This window comes from Lissotriton helveticus, chromosome 1_1 (genome assembly GCF_964261635.1).
Source record: "Lissotriton helveticus chromosome 1_1, aLisHel1.1, whole genome shotgun sequence".
In the NCBI taxonomy this organism is placed as follows: Eukaryota; Metazoa; Chordata; class Amphibia; order Caudata; family Salamandridae; genus Lissotriton; species Lissotriton helveticus.
Window position 1 is genome coordinate 97,836,544 of NC_136057.1, and position 18,835 is coordinate 97,855,378.

General features: G+C 44.5%; 1 protein-coding gene across 1 annotated transcript; it reads left to right on the forward strand.

Annotated features, from left to right (window-relative positions):
* The first annotated feature begins 17,669 nt into the window (after nt 1-17,669).
* LOC144759036 (olfactory receptor 6M1-like) lies at nt 17,670-18,608 on the forward strand. Its single transcript, XM_078646465.1, has one exon. It carries the CDS (start codon nt 17,670-17,672, stop codon nt 18,606-18,608), a length of 939 nt encoding a protein of 312 aa, XP_078502591.1.
* Nucleotides 18,609-18,835: the final 227 nt, after the last annotated feature.

Sequence of the window (18,835 nt, forward strand, 5' to 3'; positions counted from 1 at the left end):
AATGGAATATCTGTCAGGTCTTGTCTTGGCTTTGTCGTAATGTTAACTATTTCCACGCAGTCATGTGGGTCAGGATTTGAATTAACTGATGGTAACAGTGTAGCAGGATTCAGGACGTTGCAGCGTCTAATATCTATGTGTGGCTGGAATAGTGTCAATTCATAACCTGTTAAACGTGCAATTGTCAAGTGCTGAGTTTGTGTTCGGTTTAAAAGAACTTCTACGGAGTGTGGAACTTGTACTGTCAGGGAGTGTCCTAAAACTATGGAATCACTTTGTCTAATAGCTAGTGCTGTGGCTGCAACTGACTTGAGGCACGCAGGCAACGCCTGGGCGACTGGATCTAATGTGCTCGAAAAATAAGCACAGGGCTTGTATTGACCTGCTTGATCTTGTGTGAGAACAGATAATGCTGTACCTTCACGTTCAGTAACAAAAAGTGTAAAAGGCTTACTGTAGTTCGGTGTAGCTAGAACTGGAGCTTGACATAAAGCTTTCTTTAACTCGTTGAAACTAAGTGTATGGTCAGATGTCCAAGGGAGGACAGTCGATACGGCTGCCTCCTGTGTCGTTAACTGTATCAGTGGCTTGGCTAGAAATGCATACTGGGGAATCCATTGTCTGCAATAAGAAGTAAGGCCAATAAAGGCACGTACCTCCTTCTGGGTTCTGGGCTGGGGAAGACTCGCTATTAACTGGATACGGTCGGGTGTCAACTGCCTACCCCTCTTGGACAGCAAGTGTCCTAAGTAGACCACTTGCTGGACACAGAATTGAAGCTTCGAAGGGGACACCTTGTGCCCCATCTCGGCTAGGAAATACAGAACCGTCAGTGATGCCCGCTCGCAGTCACGTTCAGAACGGGCTGTGATCAGTAGATCATCGACATACTGGAGCAGGGCAGTGTCAGTTGGCATGTGAATATTGTCTAGTTGTCTCTTGAGTGCTTGACTGTAAATACTAGGGCTTTCTGTGAAACCTTGAGGAGCGCGTGTGAACATATAGCTCCTTCCATTTAAACAAAATCCGAAAAGAAACTGGCTGTCTGGATGAATAGGAACACTAAAAAATGCGTTCTTGAGGTCTATGACAGTGAAGAACGTGGCTTCGGGATCAATAGCAGTTAACAGGGAAGAGATATCTGGGACAACTGGGTACTGCGGAATAATACATTTGTTAAGTTCTCGTAAATCAATCACTAATCGATATACTGGGGGTGCATTTGGATCAGTGCGTTTCATGACTGGAATGATCGGAGAATTACATACATTGGAGTCAGTTTCTACAACCACTCCTTGAGCGATGAGCTCGTCAATAATTTTGGATAAGGCTGCTACAGCCTCGGGTGGCAATCTGTACTGTCTGATTCGTGGTAACACTACACCTGGTTTGAGAGTCACACGATGGGGTGTGATTTGCATGTAACCTACATCAGTTGGACCTTGCGCCCATAAATGCTGCGGAACATTAGACAGTCTTGAATCAAAATCTCGTAATACATAGTGACCCTTAAAGTCACGTAGGAACAGTCGTATTCCCTCTGGGGAACAGCATATGACTGCACCCAACTCTTTCAGTGTCTTAATGCCTAATAGATTTTCTGGACATGACTTAGTAAGTAACAGATCAGTAGTGCGGGACAATGGGCCTACTTCTAAAGTAACTGGCTTAGATATCTCGTTAACGATAGGTTTTCCTGAAAATCCAAGGGAAACATTTCTTGAGCCTGAGAGCGGAGCCCCTGGAACTTCGGCATGACTAATTGTGGTCCTACTTGCCCCTGTATCAATCAAAAACTTTCTGTCTTTCCCTAATACTTGACTGTGAACATAGGGACCTTCTTGATCTACAGGTATCTCGATGAGAGGCAAGCCTACCTCCCTCTCTAGGCTGTTTCATGAATATGGCTGGTACTCCGGATACTCAGACTGTGCATACTGGTACATCTGCGATGTGACATGCTGTGTTGCAGCAATAGGCTGCGGTACTGTAACTATCTGTTGTGCATTCTGTGGCTGAGGAATCTGTGAAACTTGTTCTTGTCTAGGCGGACGTGGTCTTTCTTTAGTCTTACCAGTAGCTATGTTGTGTTTCAGAACTGCACACTCATTTATAAAATGACCTGGCTGTTTACAGTAATTGCAGTTCCCTTTAACGGGAGCTGCAGGATGACTGGCTTGATTCGGACCCCTCTTCTGACTGTCTTGAGGAACAGATTGTGCAACTAGCACTTTCATTTTCGTATCTTTCATACGTTTTCTCTCGTGTTCTTGCTCTTCCCTGATTCTATTCTGGTGATACTGAAGCATCTGGAGCATCTGGGACGGAGTATTTGCTTGCCAGGTGCTTTCGACTTTCAAAACTCGGTTTTTAATTTGTGGACTTGAATTCTCGACTAATTTAGTAACGAAAAGGTGAGGGTATGACTCACTACTTGTCTTGAGGCCACTGTTAATACTGAAACATTTTTCAAACCTAGAATAAAAATCACTAATATCTTCATCTTGTTTCTGTTTACAGGCTGAGATTGCATCCCAGTCTTCTTTTCTCGTTGTCAATAATCTGGGTAAAACTTGAATTAATAATTCTGGTAATTCTTTACATTTATCTCCAAGACCGGTACCTGGTACTCGTGCCTTGTCTTCAGCTTCTAGAGCTGTCCAATCGATCTTTTTCTCTCCCACCTCCCATTCTTTTTCCTTTAGCTTTTCATACACCCCTGCGGGTAGCAGAACTTTTAACATTTTAATGATATCTGGGTATGTGTATTCTCCCATACGGAGCATGTCTTTTAATTCTCGATGGAACCCTGCTGGATCTTTGTCATGACAGGGAATTAATTTCTTCATTTCAAGGAGTTCCATCTTTGTGATTGGAGTGTATACAAACACTCGCTGCATTTCGCCACCCGTTCCTTTAACTGGGTGGACTTCTCGTAACGGATTCTGTCTGTCTATGTAGAATGGTTTACTTTCTGGGGGTGAGACATGAACAAAATGCGGGTTCAAGAACGTTCTATATTTGTGACGCTGTTCTAGAATGACACTAATTAAATCGGTACCTAGACCTCTCCATTTGTACTGGAGTAACTCGTTCAGGACATCATGTAACGGGCCTGGATCAGAGTGCTGACCCTCATACAGAGTAATGAGGTGCTGGATCATATACATACCCACCAGTCGCTGCTCGGCTGGGGGCAGTTTCAGGAACATTTGTGCCACTATTTCGTCTGGAAAAGTGGTAGAATCAGTAATCCATCGGACTGCTGATCGGACTAGTTCTTGTTCATGCATAGTACTTAATTCACTGTAACCGATTCGTGATTTCAGAATGTGATCGGTAGCTTGAAATACTTGTTCTAGGGAACCTTGTTCTGGTGCTGAATGATGGAAAATAGACTTGGGTTCTAGACGTAAATGACGATCTGGAAATCTAGATTTTCCTACATACGCTATTCTAGCAGAATTCTCATCGTCTTCCTCTTCAGGATCAGAGGTACTTTCTTTCTCGCTTACTTGTGCTGCTTTACGCTGTTCGTGTATCTTTATTATTTCTTTACGGATTTTCTTGTACATACTTTCCATGGCACCGACGGTCTTGTGCTTACCCTCGGCTATATTATCACTCCACCTTGTCAGGATTCTCATTTCGGCAGAATCTTTAGACGGGTAATCTTGTTCTCTTATTAGACAATTAATCAGAAACTTTAATATCATGAGCTGGATCTCGGCTTTCCTTTGAGACATGGCCTCGTGAATACTTTCTGGATCATCCCCTGTACGGATGAAACGATATATTCTGTCTAGATCTTCTTTCATATTCGGTAAGGTGACTAGATACTCGGCCACCTTTCTTACGCGGAACGAATATAAAACCATATTATCCTCGCCTGGGACTGGATCATAGACACATTCGGCAAGGGATTTTCTTATTTCTGCTACAGTCTGATGTCTAGGCGTACGCTGTGACGCTTGTGCATGTAATTCGGCTAACGTTAAACGCTTGTGTGGCGGCGGGGTTTGAGGAGGACCTCCTCCTGCGGCCCCTAAACTAGAATCATCGACGGACATTCTTCGTGGCGGAGCGGGAAGTTGAAATGCTGGCTGGACCGGGGGTACCGTAGCAGGTACTCCGGTGTCTGGAAGAGCGGGAAGTGCCTGATTTACAGGGACTGGCGGAGCGCGAACAGGATTTGCATATTCTGGGACTGTGTCGTCCAAATAGGACGAAATAAAAATATCAGCTGCGGTCTGTTTGTGACGTAGCTTGGTCGGAACTAATGGTGGCGGGAAATTACTGGATGCCTCCGGGGTCGCTTTTGGCGAGCCCTCGGCAAGAAGAGGATACATACCCTTAATAAGGGCATGCCTCTGTCTGTCTGACTGTTCGGCTTTGACTTGTTCACCTATCTCGATTAATTCTCTTTCTTGGGCTCGTTCTTGGGATTCTCTACTTAACTCTGACTTTCTGACTTCCTTTTCGGTTCTTCTATGCGCTTCTTTACGCCATAACTCGATGGCATCTTTCTGTGACTGTCTGGCTTTCTTTTTCCATAATGCTTCTTCTACTCGCATGATACATTCGGCATCCCATGTACCCGATACGGGCCATCTATACTTTTCTTCTAACTGTTTGGTATACTCTACCCATAAATCTAGATACAATATGGCACTTATGCCATGTTTCTGATACATAAAATGACCTGGACTGTCCCTCGGCGGAACAGGAACTGCTTCTTCTAATAAACCCTTTCTAGTTTTTAACTGACGTAACTTGGAAAAGAGCGGCATTGTAAACTTGAATCGGAACACAATACAATACACAAAGAACAATAACAATTGGGAAAACAATTCAGGCATACCACGACATTGAAAATACATTAAACAATATCATAACATAACAGTTCGAACAGAATATTACCTGGAATACTGAGAACAGAAATACAAGAATTTTCTCGAGAACGGAACAGACTAGAGTTACTGGATGCACTGCTGTAACAGTACGGAACATACCGGTCCCATAAAGGGACGCATCAAGACCCGTATCCACCTAGGTGAACACTTCGTTTGTGAGTCTGGGTACCACCAACCCACGGACCAGGAGTCAATTTAGATTGGTCCTGTCTAGATACTACCCCAGCAATGGTACTCACCGGGCAGCACGGAACGGAAAGCCTCGGACTGGACTGGACTGATGGCGACGAACTTCGGACTTCGGACTTCAGTTACGGGTGGGCCTCCGGATACCTCGGACCTTGGACTCTCGGCTTGGGCTCTGGTCGGGACTCGCCGCGTTCCTCCACCGTCTCGTTTGGATGCTGGACCGCCTCCTCCGTCTCCTCCGTGGGCCTGAGGGATACTTGAAGCAGAAATATCTGCACTTGGCCAGTATGGTTCCGTCACGACTGCAGAGGGTCAGGGGGTCGGCGTGGCTTCACCGACGCGTGGGGAAAGGGCAAGTCCCTATTCGGGCGCCATTATGTGGTAAATAAATAAATAATACCCTATTTTTGACTAGGCATATATCATAACAGATAGCTCAATAAATAAGAGTCAAGATTCGAGGTAGTAGGAGTTTCTGCAGGTTTATTACAGCATAAGGACAGGATCAGGACAACCTGCATAGGAACAGAATGGCAGGGCTAGAGTGGCCCGGCAGCTGCCGGGGCTGGGTCTGGGATGAGCGCGCTAACTTTTAATAACAATACACGGGCATATATACATAGCGCGAACACATAGCATTACATTGCAGTAGGCGTAGCAGTGGGTGGAGCAGAAGGTGTGACGCGTAGCAGTCGCGAAAGATAACAGTAAAAGTAGGTGTAACTGGGCATATACATAGACATGTGGTGCAGACGTAACAGAATATGTCATGAATGGGGCGGAAACATTGGAGGGGGCTACCTAAGGAGCCGGGACCTCTAACCTGGTGGTGCGCGTAAACTGGCAATGACGTATCACTAGGAGAAGCTGGGGGCTATGAACTCTGTGCTAGGAGCAGAGACTAAAGTCTGGAGGGTCGGAGCGACATGTACCTAAACTCTATCTGGTATCTGATGTTTAGGGAACATGTTGATATAAACTAGAAGTCATGAGGGGAAAAGCTAACTTGACTCTAAGACTGGACCATGCATTATTCTACATGTAGTGCGTGATGAAGAATATTGAATGACCAGAAAATACAGTATTTCTCTAACATGGAGACGTGAAGGCTAGACAATGACGGAAACTATTGATGCAGTTCAGTAGCTTAGGAATGCAGAGAAGGAGGACTGAACTGATAACTGAAACTATAACATACATTTGGCAGACTCAGAGGCAGAGCCAGGCTGCACCGGGCACTGCGAGGCAGGAAGCAAGTGAAAGGTCGAGGATACAGGTGGGGGCTGTATCGCTCCTCAACGAGGCTTCAGGAGACAGGAGCTGAATCTGATGTCCGGGCCCTTTTGAGGCCTGGAAACGGGGACTTTATAATGAAATAACGTGCACACTGGGGAACGTGGCAACATAGCTTTACATAGGCCTGATATTCGTAGTATTCACGAGAACTGGAAACTGGCATACTAGAGGTGGACACAACTATAATTGCGTCATTAATCGGACATGGGGAATAACATATGCATATTGGTCATGCACACATAACATATGATGGATGACACGTGGTGACACAGAACATGACAAAATTTACTTTTCCACATGACCTTCACATCCTGTTTGTGTGCCCTGCATACCAAAGGCCCAGAAATTATTGGATAGCGCCGCTTTGTAAGAACCTAGGGTTCAGAGAGTATGCGCAGGCATACAGGATCATGAAAACCAGCACCTTGGGCCACATTGTGTTTGCTGTATCCAAATTTCTAATGGCAATGTGGCTCATCAGAAAGAAAAAAGCCCCCTGAACTTTTTAATGTCATTTTAAATTCTTCCTCGCTGGTTGAGTGAGGACTTTTACTATGTATTTTAAAATTTATTTTAATGCATGTCTGTATTATATTGTGTCTTTTATGGTCTATATGGCCGAAATAAAGAATTTTTGGATTGGATTGGATTGGAATACTTTGCATATTGAGTAATCACAAACATTTTCCCATGGGACAACAAGTATGGTCTGTGGGGTGACAGAGGGTCACGTTCATGCTGGCGGGGTGGGCTTCAGGGGAAGCAGTTGTAAGGAGAGGGAGAGGGCGGGACATCATGTACATGTGGTGGAGTTGTTTTGTGTCTTCATTCGTTGGAGATTCATCTGAGTGCCTTGACTGTGCCACCATCGCATCAAGACCCCTGCCTGTTCCATTATCCATTACCTTAGGGTTACTTTCAATGGCCGTCTAGTGGATGACTTGTTCACTTGAAGAAACATGATTGCTCCCATGCTTGATCTCACACACATAACCTTTCCACTCCAGGATGTATTTCCAGATGTGCACAAAATCTTGCAAGATATTGTGTCAATCATGTGACCGAGCCGCATTGCTGATAGACTTCTGGGGCATTGAAGCTAGAGAGGGACAGATGGAAGATGTATTACATTATCCTGGAATATTGTTTGGGGCATTGCCTAGATTGGATGAGAAATCGGTGTTAAGTCTGATGTTTCTCAAAAATTGAAGAATAAACGATAGTGAATAGTGAAATTTGACCCTCAGACAATGTGTGATTAAAAAGATTACAAATAGGAAACATCCGTCATTGTCGATGGTATATTTCCGTGTGATTCTTCTCATTCTTCGTCCTCTGATTCTCACTTCTTCTCCCTCTGGATCCTCTGTTTCTCTCTTCTTCTCCCTCTGGATCCTCTGATTCTCTCTTCTTCTTCCTCTGGATCCTCTGATTCTCTCTTCTTCTCCCTCTGGATCCTCTGATTCTCTCTTCTTCTCCCTCTGGGTTCTCTGATTCTCTATTCTTCTCCCTCAGGGTCCTCTGATTCTCTCTTCTTCTCCCTCTGGATCCTCTGATTCTCTCTTCTTCTCCCTCTGGGTCCTCTGATTCTCTCTTCTTCTCCCTCTGGATCCTCTGATTCTCTCTTCTTCTCCCTCTGGGTTCTCTGATTCTCTATTCTTCTCCCTCAGGGTCCTCTGATTCTCTCTTCTTCTCCCTCAGGGTCCTCTGATTCTCTCTTCTTCACCCTCTGGATCCTCAGATTCTCTCTTCTTCTCCCTCAGGGTCCTCTGATTCTCTCTTCTTCTCCCTCTGGATCCTCTGATTCTCTCTTCTTCTCCCTCTGGGTCCTCTGTAGCTCTTCCTAAAAAAAGCTGGGATTGGTTATGAGAATTTATTCTTGATCTTGCTTCCTCTGTATCGGATGAAGAGTCACAAAAAGTAATAAACCTCTTTGTTGGTCTCCCCTGGGACTCATTCTTTATGGTTGCGGGATTAGCATCATTGAGAAAACAAAAAATTCAAGTAAGGGTAAGTATTTTTATTATAGTTCTCTATGTCCTTTTCTAATTTTGTGGTGAACAAACTCCACATGCAACATGTAGATTTAGAGGAGAATCATGTGATGCATGTTATGCACGGAGCAGAGAGCAGCAGAGTGAAGCAGCGAAGCCGCCACAGCGGTCGGGGAAAAACCAAGCAGCACTGGAAAAACCCAGAGAAGTGGCCGTGGCACCATAAGGCAAGGCAGCTACTTCCACTCATTCACTCATCTATCCATCCTTTCTTTCATTATCTATTCATTCACCCTTTGATTCACCCATTTATTCTTTCACTAACCCATCCAGCCATTCACACATTCCTTCATTTATTTAATCACCTGCCTTTTCACATTATAAGCTGAGCCTTTGTCTGTAGAGTTGCAGACAGAAGAGGCCCATCAAGAACTTCACTGTGCTGTAGTTCCTAAAGCAAGGGGTGGGGTGTGGGGTGTGGGAGGGGAGAGGGGGGAGGTTCACTATGCCCCTGCACATAGGCAGTCTGAAAACTAGAAGTCATGAATCATGCATTATGCACAGTCCCAGGATGTGAGGTGACTGTGACATGGTGTTGTTTCCAGGGCTTCAAGTGGTGTAAAAAAAACTGGAGGGGTCTCTTCAAAGGGGGTGTTTGATGTAATTAAGGGCGTGGTTTAAAACACCTAGGCTAAAATCTGTGCTTAGCATAGTGTTCAGCGCGACTGGTATTATGTATTTTCTGTCATTGCATCCAGATATATAATAAAGCAAGTATCATTACACCAACAAGAAGCCAGGACTATTGGCTTTGTCAGTGGTTGCTAGTTCCTTAAAATAAAAGAGCAGTAACCATGGCTTTTTTTAATATAATATTGAAAATACTTCAGTTCTAAAATGAGCAGACAGTGAAAGAACGGTAACCCGTTCTTTTTAACTTGTTTCACAGGCTTCTTTATGTAAACTGTATTCTCATGTTGCAGCATGGGCGTTTTACCTTTCATCTAACAGAATGCCCTGCTGTACACTGAGGCTGGAGGAGGCCATCACATGCTGTCACACCCCAGACTGCCCTATTGTGATTGTCTGTATGTGGCAATTACCCGGCATACAGAATGACAAATGGGCGGGTGGTGCTGTTCTTGTGCTCCAGGAGGAGTGTGAGGCGGCCCATCAGGGGGGTGGGTCCTCTCACAGGGGAGCAGCTCTGCTTCCTGAAAGGCCAAAATTACGGACAAAAGGCATCCGTAAAAGGGATCCTCACGACAACGGACGTAAGGTCCAATTAAGGACGGTCCGTGAAATTTACGGACGGTTGGTCACCCTAACCTCACTGCATTACTCCCCAGGTGAGTCCACCTCATCACCACTCACAACTCTGTCTCTCGGTGGGGGCAGTCCTCTTGTGAGAGCTTCCCTCACTGCCGTTGGTCCTGCCTGACCATGCGGCCTGGGTGTACTCGTTTCCCCTCACTGGGGAGTCCTTTCCCCTTTCTCCTTATCAGCGGCCGCGGGCCACAAGCTGTGCCTTATTACTGCACCCCTCCGCAGCAGCCTCTCACCTCATGGGCTGCAGACGGCTCTTTACCGACCACACGAGGCCGGACACCTCTTGCTGGCCAGCAGCCTCACTCTCCCGCTGCAGCACAGTGAGTGGATTATTCTCTTTATTTGTTTAACTACTTATTTATTTATGTCTGGACGCATCCTCTGTCCACCCGGGCCCTCTCACTGCGCTTGTTTCGCGCCGCTACTCTTTCCTTCCTGGGCAGTAAGCAGGATGCCCTTATTATGCCTTCTCGCCTGCTCTGCTCCAACAGCGGGCAGTCTCTCCTGCCCTTATCTCTCAGTCATTACGGGGTTGCAGTGCGTGCACTTCTTCTCACTCCCGCACAGCTCTCATGTGGCACAGCAGATCGCTGCCCCCTGGCATTACGATTGCTCCCTCTCTTCCACGGCAGCCGTTCTCACATCACCGGCTGATGGAGGGCTGGAGCTGCAGTTGGGAGACCTCCATTGCCTGGCCTCGGGATGCCACAGGTCAAGGCATCAATCAGAGCCGCAGATGCGTTTTTGCGCAGGACTAGCTCACTTCAGTAGTCGCGTACTGCAGCTTGTGCAAACCTTCCTCGCATTCGGCTGCACTCACAGGCTCACCTCATGCCCAAAACTTGGCAGGCTCTTCTGATGCGGAGTGGATTCCAGTTCCTCTTCACTAGATTCACCACACAGTTTGTACTGCTGTCAGGTGCCACCATCCACTTCTGGGTACGGGGTGGACTCCCGATCACCTCCTTCACACCCGGGTTCTTCACATGTCCCATGGGCAATCAGACGCATCCTGTGTCTGCTCATAGGGGGGTGCCCTGGCACGGGCAGCACTCTTCCCCTTCAACCCCAATACAATACGGCTGCACATGTGGGCTTAGCCCACTCATTGCCAATGTAATGTAGTAGGGCCCTAGACCCTCATGCAACTATAGTGATGACACACAGTTAGTTATTTGGTTGAACTGCCCCAGGGCATGTGCACCGGGCCTCTTTTATTCTCTGGGTCACATGTCCAGTGACGCCTGTAGTGGATGGGTGTGGGGTGGTTGTAAGCCAGTCCTCAGGGAGTGGCTGGTACATCAGAACTCTAGACCAGTGACCAGCAGGTCACTACAAACGGCACAACAGGCAGAATAGAGCCGTAGTAATGACTTCCTTTCAGCTGTCCTCACGTGATGACACAGTGCACAAAAAGAAGTACTTCCAGAAGGAAGTGTAAAGAAATTTTGGGTAACCCAATAAACCCTTGTAGGCTTGGGCAATGAGTAATTGAAGGTAAAAGATGGCTACAAGGGATTTGTTCATACACTTAGTACCTATGATTTAACACATATCATTCTGGGGTTGTTTAAGCAATTGAACCCAATTGTATCCAAAGGATAACTAAATCATAAGTTATTCCAAAATATTCAATAAAAGAAAAGAAAAGAATAAAGTAAGCATACAGCAAACTAATTTGATCTGAAAATGTATTTAGTATTGACTTAATCAAATAATACAAATCATGGGGATAAAAAAGAGAAACAAATCCAGTAATCACAGTTATGAATGGATGTACATAAAAATTAACAAATCAATTCAGAACATATCGACAACTCCATAAATAAAAGAAGAAGAACAAGTTCAGTGATGTACAAAGGTGTCCTTCGAGCAGTAGTGCTCTGGAGATGAAGATTAGGTCAACGTTTTCCTGCCCTGGTACCGGCCATTCAGTATCCCACCCACTCCCCCTGCTCTATTGATGTTAAAGTCTCCAGTCAGGATAATAGTTGGGGACCAAGCAGCTAACTCCAGATCCATAAAATCAAAAATATCTGGATCATCGTCAGTCGAACCATATATGCACCCTAAAGTAACCCACTCCATATTTATTTTAAGTTCTATCAACACCCATCTCCCCCATTGGTCTTCAAGCTTCTTCCTTATCATGACATCTCTGCGTTTTGACAGAATTGCAACTCCCCTATTTTTTGTCCCTTGCTTAGAGTACGCCAATACATTAAACCCCAACTGCTCTAATAAATAACCTTGTTGTCCTTCTATATGGGTTTCCCGAAGAGACACAAAATCCAGATTTAAAGATCTTAACCACGTGGCAGCCAGTTGCCTCTTATTGGGATCATTTAAACCACAAACATTCACCTTCATTATGCGCGTACCCATTAATGCACACCAGATAATTGTCCCAACAATCTTTCATTGATAACAAACATTTTTTTATGCCATTTCTCCATTGTTGCCTTATCAGTATCCATTCACCATCCCAAATTTTACCAATATTCCCGTGCATGTGAAAATCCAACACGAAACCAGCGTGCCCTGTACCCCCTCCCCCTCCCTCTACCCCCTCCCACCCCCCTTACAGGCAAATAGGTCAGTCCTGACCTATGTGTGACAGCTGTAGCCCCAAGTGCCAGTCACCCCTCCTGGCCCCCTGCTCCTGCTAAATTTGTAATGTGCCTCTGACCTATACCAATATCATAACATGACATGCCGCATCCGTCTTACTAAATGCTGTTTATAACTGCTTTCTGCTACTGGTCATTTTCCCTTCGATTGCCTTAGGGCAACTGTCGTGATGTTTGAGCCTCCCTTCCTACCTTTTATCTCGTCCAAATAAGCATGAGGTTTAATCTCGGGAAAGAAGATCCTACTCTGCCCATCGCACACTACTTTGAGGCGAGATGGAAACATTAGATAGGCCTCACAGCCTATATTCTGAAAAGGGGTTATCATTTGCCTCATGCGCCATCTCCTTTCTACTGTCGCATGACAGAAGTCTGGGCGGGCAAAGAACGTCGTACCATTGTATGACCGCCTCGCATCAGGCTTGGCCTTGTCCATGATTTCCTGCCTCAATAAAAAGTTTCCAACATATATCAAAATTGCCCTTGGTTTGTCAGTTGCCACCCCTTTTCTCTGGACCAAGGGGAATCTATGAGCCCTCTGTATCTCATTCTCCCAGCTCCAGGAGGATAGCTCTGGAAAGGACCCCTTAAGCAAATTCACAACAAACCCCCGGACATCCTGCCCTTCTTTCCCTTCGACCACCCCAAGTAGTCTAACATTGTTCCTCCTTTGACGATTTTCATAATCTTCAAGCTTTCAGCATACATCAGCAGTCATTTTTTCTTGCTCAGTTTTGAACTCATTCCACTTCCCGACATCTTCTTCCAGCCTTTAAGTTCTGGCCTCGACCTCAGTGACCCTTGCTGCCATGTCTGCGTAAAGTATATTCACTTTCCAGAGTGAGCCCTTTATTTTTTGACTGGCCCGCTTTGTCCTTCGAGATTCATTCCTAGCTTCCCCCTGCATTTGCTTCAACGTAGCATGCAGCATATCCATGGTAGTTGCTTGGCCTGGGGTGTTAGTCTGTATATGCAGTGGGTTAATACCTCCCTCTTGATAAAGCTGTGATGTGGCCGAGTAGTCCCAGTCCAATTTTTTAGGCAATTCGGAATGTGAAGGGCTCATCGAAAGGCTTACCCTGCTACGAGACCTGCTTTTCTTGGCTCTCCTTTTGGTATATGCCTTATGCGTTGCCTCACTCTCTGGCGTTGATACTGCTGAATCTGAGCCCTCTTCTGAGCTATCAGTTTCACTTCCCGTTATAGCATCAGCAGAAACCTTGTCCTCCTCTTCCTCCGTCTCAGGCAAGGAGAAAAAACAATCATCACTGGGGGAGCCAGGGATCGTTGTTACCCCTACTATGCCATTTGCAATGATTGCACCATCATCATGCTCTTTAGGATCCAAACCAGCCATATGCTGTTTCTGAATGGTATCCTTGGGACATGTTGCTTGCTCTGCACCTGAATATAACGCCTTAGTGACCTCCGACCCTTCATTTAAATGCCTGCACCTATCTTCAGCAGTCATGCCAGTTGCGGGGTTATTTTGTGGGTTTAGGATCACGCCCGTAGCAACAGTTCTACAGTCTATATCAATAATTGTGCTATCATCAGGCTCAGACAATGATTTCACGCCGAGGTCCTGTGCATCATGACCGTTTTTGCCATCATTCGTAACCCTAATAACAGCAGTATTGTCCAAAGATAATTCTTTGCCACCCCCGGCGCCCTCCTTACCAGAAGCGTCTATTTGCAGCTCTGGAGATTCAGCCTGCTTGCTCTGTCCGCTCTGAACGCTCCGCGCGTGTTCCGAAGTGCCTGTGGGAAGAGACGCCAAACTGCTCGATTCTTCCAAGATCCGCACATCGTTCTCCAAGCCTGCGGCTCCCATCATCACCTGACTATCCAACAGACCCAGGCTCGGCTCTCCTGGGACGCCCGCACTCCCATTCACCAGGGACTCAGCTCGTGTATGGGATAGGACCGGACTCGGCGCAGCAACCGCAAAGGACTCGTGGAGAGTAGGTTGCCTCAAATTTCCCTCTTTACTAGCACTTTCGTCGTTCTGTTGCTTGAATCCTTTTTTATTTAACAAACTTTTCTTCTCTTTTAATTTTCCTTGTTTCTTAGGTTTATCAACTTTATCATTAGTCTCCGGGTTTTCCTTCCTCGCGTTTCTCCGTGCCTGTGTCGTTGACCTGAGGGTCGCGCTCATTACTGCCATGCCAGGATCACTAAAGACGGCTTTGTCTCTCTCCGTCTCCTTGTGTGATTCTCCTCGCGGCTTTGGACCTCGTGGGGCCATATTCTGCATTATTACTCGCAAAAATCCTGTTTTTGGTATTTTGGACCAGTTAAGCGCTCTCGGCAGTTTTTGAGGTGTAAAGCTGGTTTTCTTTATCCAACGTGCAAAACGATATAACACATCAATTGAGTGCAGCATGCTTCCTCATCGTAATTTCAAAGCAAAAGGGGTCCGGGGCATTCTTTCAAAATTCAGACCATGCTACAGGAGCAAAGGAGGGAGCGACTGTTCCCTACGGCCTGTCAGCGGCCATCTTGCCCCGGAGTAAAAGATTTCCACTGAGATAATCCTCATGGGAAACAACCTTTACCGTTTTGCAGACTATTTATAAAATCTCAAATAGCAAAAGTCGTGTTGGAACGCATGCACTCGTGCTCATAGTGTCCAATATAGTGGTATATTAAATTCATGCAAGAGAAAGATGAGTGGGGGTAAAGAAGAAAGGTTTCTTTCTATAAAAGAAAGTCACTAGTTAAGAATAAGAAAAGATGATCTCATAACGATACCTATAGCTCCCAGTATAAATGCTCTGCAAAGAGTAAAGAAATAGTTTGTCATTGTAGACAATTTTCTTTGAAAATTATTTGATAAGTAAAGATATAAAGATCCAGAGTATAACCTACTTTTTGCGTGGTGATACTTCCAACCCACACGTGGGTTCTGGTGATGGCACAAGTGCTATATATGTGCAGATGCTCCTCTTATTGTTTCATGAGTCCTTAATATTCTTTTCTAAAATTGAAGGTTTTATATTAAAACCATATCCTTATTGTCATCCATATAGTAAATACATACCTCTTGGGGCAGACAATACAATTTCCCTCGTGACTATTGTGTCTCTTTATATATAGGATGACTCATGTCATGCCACAATATCAGTTTCCCTAATCGGTATCACTGCCCAATATATGTGAGACTCAATGAAAATAGCTATTGAGTTATATCCCAATATTTTCAACTTCGTTACCGCATCGCAAAATCTCCTAATAACCTCCTCCAAATTGCTCTTTGCAATAGTCAATAATATATTAAATCCCCCGCTAGTACCATGCGTCTTCTTTTAAGTTTGTGTTACGCCTGTTATTTCAATCATTCATCTCTAAGTCGTCTCTTACCTATTTGCAGCTCAGAGTAACGCTGCTTAGTGGTAGCCTGTCGCCATCATACTGCTCGTGTGTTTGATTCAGGTGCGGCCCGCCCTGTATTTAAAAGTCATTATTCTACTCTATATCTGAGACAACTAAGGTCCATTATTCTTGCACCCCACATTTTAAGATCCTCTATATCAGCCAATTCCTCTATCACATTCCAATAACACATCAATTCTTTACTCAACAACCTATTCTCTGGTTATCTTTCCTAGAGATAAATATAACATTTTGATCAAATCTCATCCTTGTCCCTCCCTCCCTTCCATTCATCTTCTAACATAGCCCAATTTTTAACTAAACACACACATCAACTTCTGAGGATGGCAGGGACACCAGTCAGGAAAGGTAATCAGCTGTATAATTCTTTGCACTGGGAATGGACTCTACAAAAAAGTGTACTCTTGTAGCTCTATGACCCACTTTGTAATTAAAGTTGGCACAAAATCCAAACCTTTCCTTGTTTGTATCTCCTTCAATGGTTTAGAATATATCATGTTACTACGCATGCTATTACATCGCGTTCCATTACAACGCGGTTTTTACAACAACCGTGTTCTTAGAGAGCGATACCTTTACATCTCAAGTCATTAAATCGACTTGCTGTAGAGGGTGCGCTGGACTTAGGAATAGTATAGTTTACTAATCCAACTCCAGCGTGTGCAACAGTAGGGAGGTGTTGGAATAGTACATTGTACTATTCCTTAGTTTAGAGCACCCCCTACAGTAAGTCAAACTAATGACTTGCGATGTATTGGTATCGCATACTAACAACGCAGTCGTTGTCACAACCGCGTTGTAAAAGCACCGCAATGTTATGGCAGCACAGTAAACGCTGTTTCCCATGGTTTATGATCTCATCTAAGAGTAAAAATATAATCCCACAGAAAATTCCTTAACTTGCATTTAGGATCTCTTTCTTGATGACTAATAACACTCTGGTAGCACTGTCTAATGATGACTGTTTCTACACCATCCTCCTCTGTTTGTAACAAAACCATTCTAACGCCATTACCATTGACATCAGTCACTGCCCTGGTTTCATGCCAACTCTTCTTTTATTGTCACAAACACTTTTCCATATTCTTTTAATCCAACAGAGTTCAGTTACACAACGCACGAAAACAACCAAATTTCAGAGAAAGATTGCAATTATAAAATTATAAAATTCTATCATACCCAAAATGACACCCTCTCTTCCTTGTTCTTCTGAGTTTCCATATTGAAAATGGTATAACCAAAGTATTTTTAGGTTTCACGCATACACTTGAAATAGATGCATTTGAAATAGAGTGCCCAAGATAGTCACTCATTTTCCACTTTTCCACTTTAAAGTCATGCTCAAGCTTTGTAAATGTTTCAGAACTTGCTGTACACTCAGTTCGGCTCTTCCCAGGTCCTACCCACACTAATCCCATCACACTGAAAGCATTTTACTCCAGCAATATCAACTAACTTTGCACCAACGATAATGGTTATTTAATGTGGAAGACAAACTGACACACACCTAGCTTTGTGCATTGGTCCCTTAATGTGCAACATTCACGGGCTTAGGCACTAAATATACTGTAAAACCAGTGCATCACTAGCGATAATTGAATCTACAAAGATAATAACTTCCTTCAATATACAACCTATAGAAGGTGTATCATCCCTTAAAGTGCAATGTACTTAATCCTGCCTTTAGCTACTCAACAACTATGCAATCCACACCACCCTGGAATTGTGAGAATTGGGGATGGAATAGTAAAACTAAAGATCATCACAAGTCAGGTGAGTGATTAGCATACGCCCTATTGATTATTATTTCATTTACATGAGAAGTAAGCTTGGAAGAACCAAACCATTCATACATGATCTACATGCTTCTAGTAATAAACCTTTAAAACACTTCTCTTGTTTAGGCATTGCTTTGAACAGTCATGGACATGAAGAACAAGAGCTTGGTGACAGAATTCATATTTGTGGGTTTCACCGGCGGTCCAGAACTGCAGATTCCTATTTTTGTCCTTGTTCTGTTTATATACGCAGTCACAGTGTTGGGGAATGTTCTCATGATTACCTTAATATGCATAGACCGACGACTACACACCCCCATGTATTTCTTTCTCTGGAATCTATCCCTGCTGGAGACCGTGAACATCTCCAATACTGTGCCGTTAATGCTATTCCAGATGTTCTCGGTGCATAAATCAATTGCAAAGGCCAACTGCCTTATGCAGTCTTTTGTCTATGTTTATCTTGCAACCATTATCTTTTTAATTCTGACAATCATGTCCTTTGATCGCTATGTGGCGATATGCATCCCACTGCGTTACACCACCATCATGAGTGGTCGGTTCTGCATTCAACTCATCATTGGAGCATGGGTGAGTTCGCTCATTTGTGTCCTCTACCCAACTATTGCCATGAATGGGCTTCCCTTCTGTGGTCCCAACATCATAGACCATTTCTACTGTGATGGCTTGTCTGTCGTGAAGCTGGCTTGTATGAACACAAGGATCTTCCATACCAAAACAATCATCTTAGCTCTCGCCTTCCTGCTGAGCTCTCTGGGGCTGACTGTCATGTCCTACACCTTCATCATTTCCAAGATTGTGCGAATCCCATCAACGAAAGGAAGACAGAAGGCTTTCTCCACATGCAGCTCCCACTTGACCATGGTTATACTCATCTATGGGGCCGCCATCTTTGTTGAAGTCAGCCCAGCAATGCATCCTTCGGATGAGGTCTACAAAACAGTGAATATATTTGGTAACATTATTTCCCCTTTAATGAATCCTTTTGTGTACACTTTCAGAAATGAGAACGTCAGGCATGTGTTAAAAACACGAATACAAAGAGAAATATGCTGCAGGTAGTATACACATCTGTTTATAAACTGGCTTGTAACACACAATGCAAATTAACTTCTGGAACTTAAAGCACTGAGGTCATCAGTTATAATTAATAGTACAGCTGGGAGAACTTTTGGTAAAGTGGTGTACTAAATACCCACCCTTAATTTCACTACTCCTAGAAGCCCAACTTCCTCCCAAGAAATGTTGGAAACATAGGGTAAAAGGGTGCATAACACACAATTTTCACA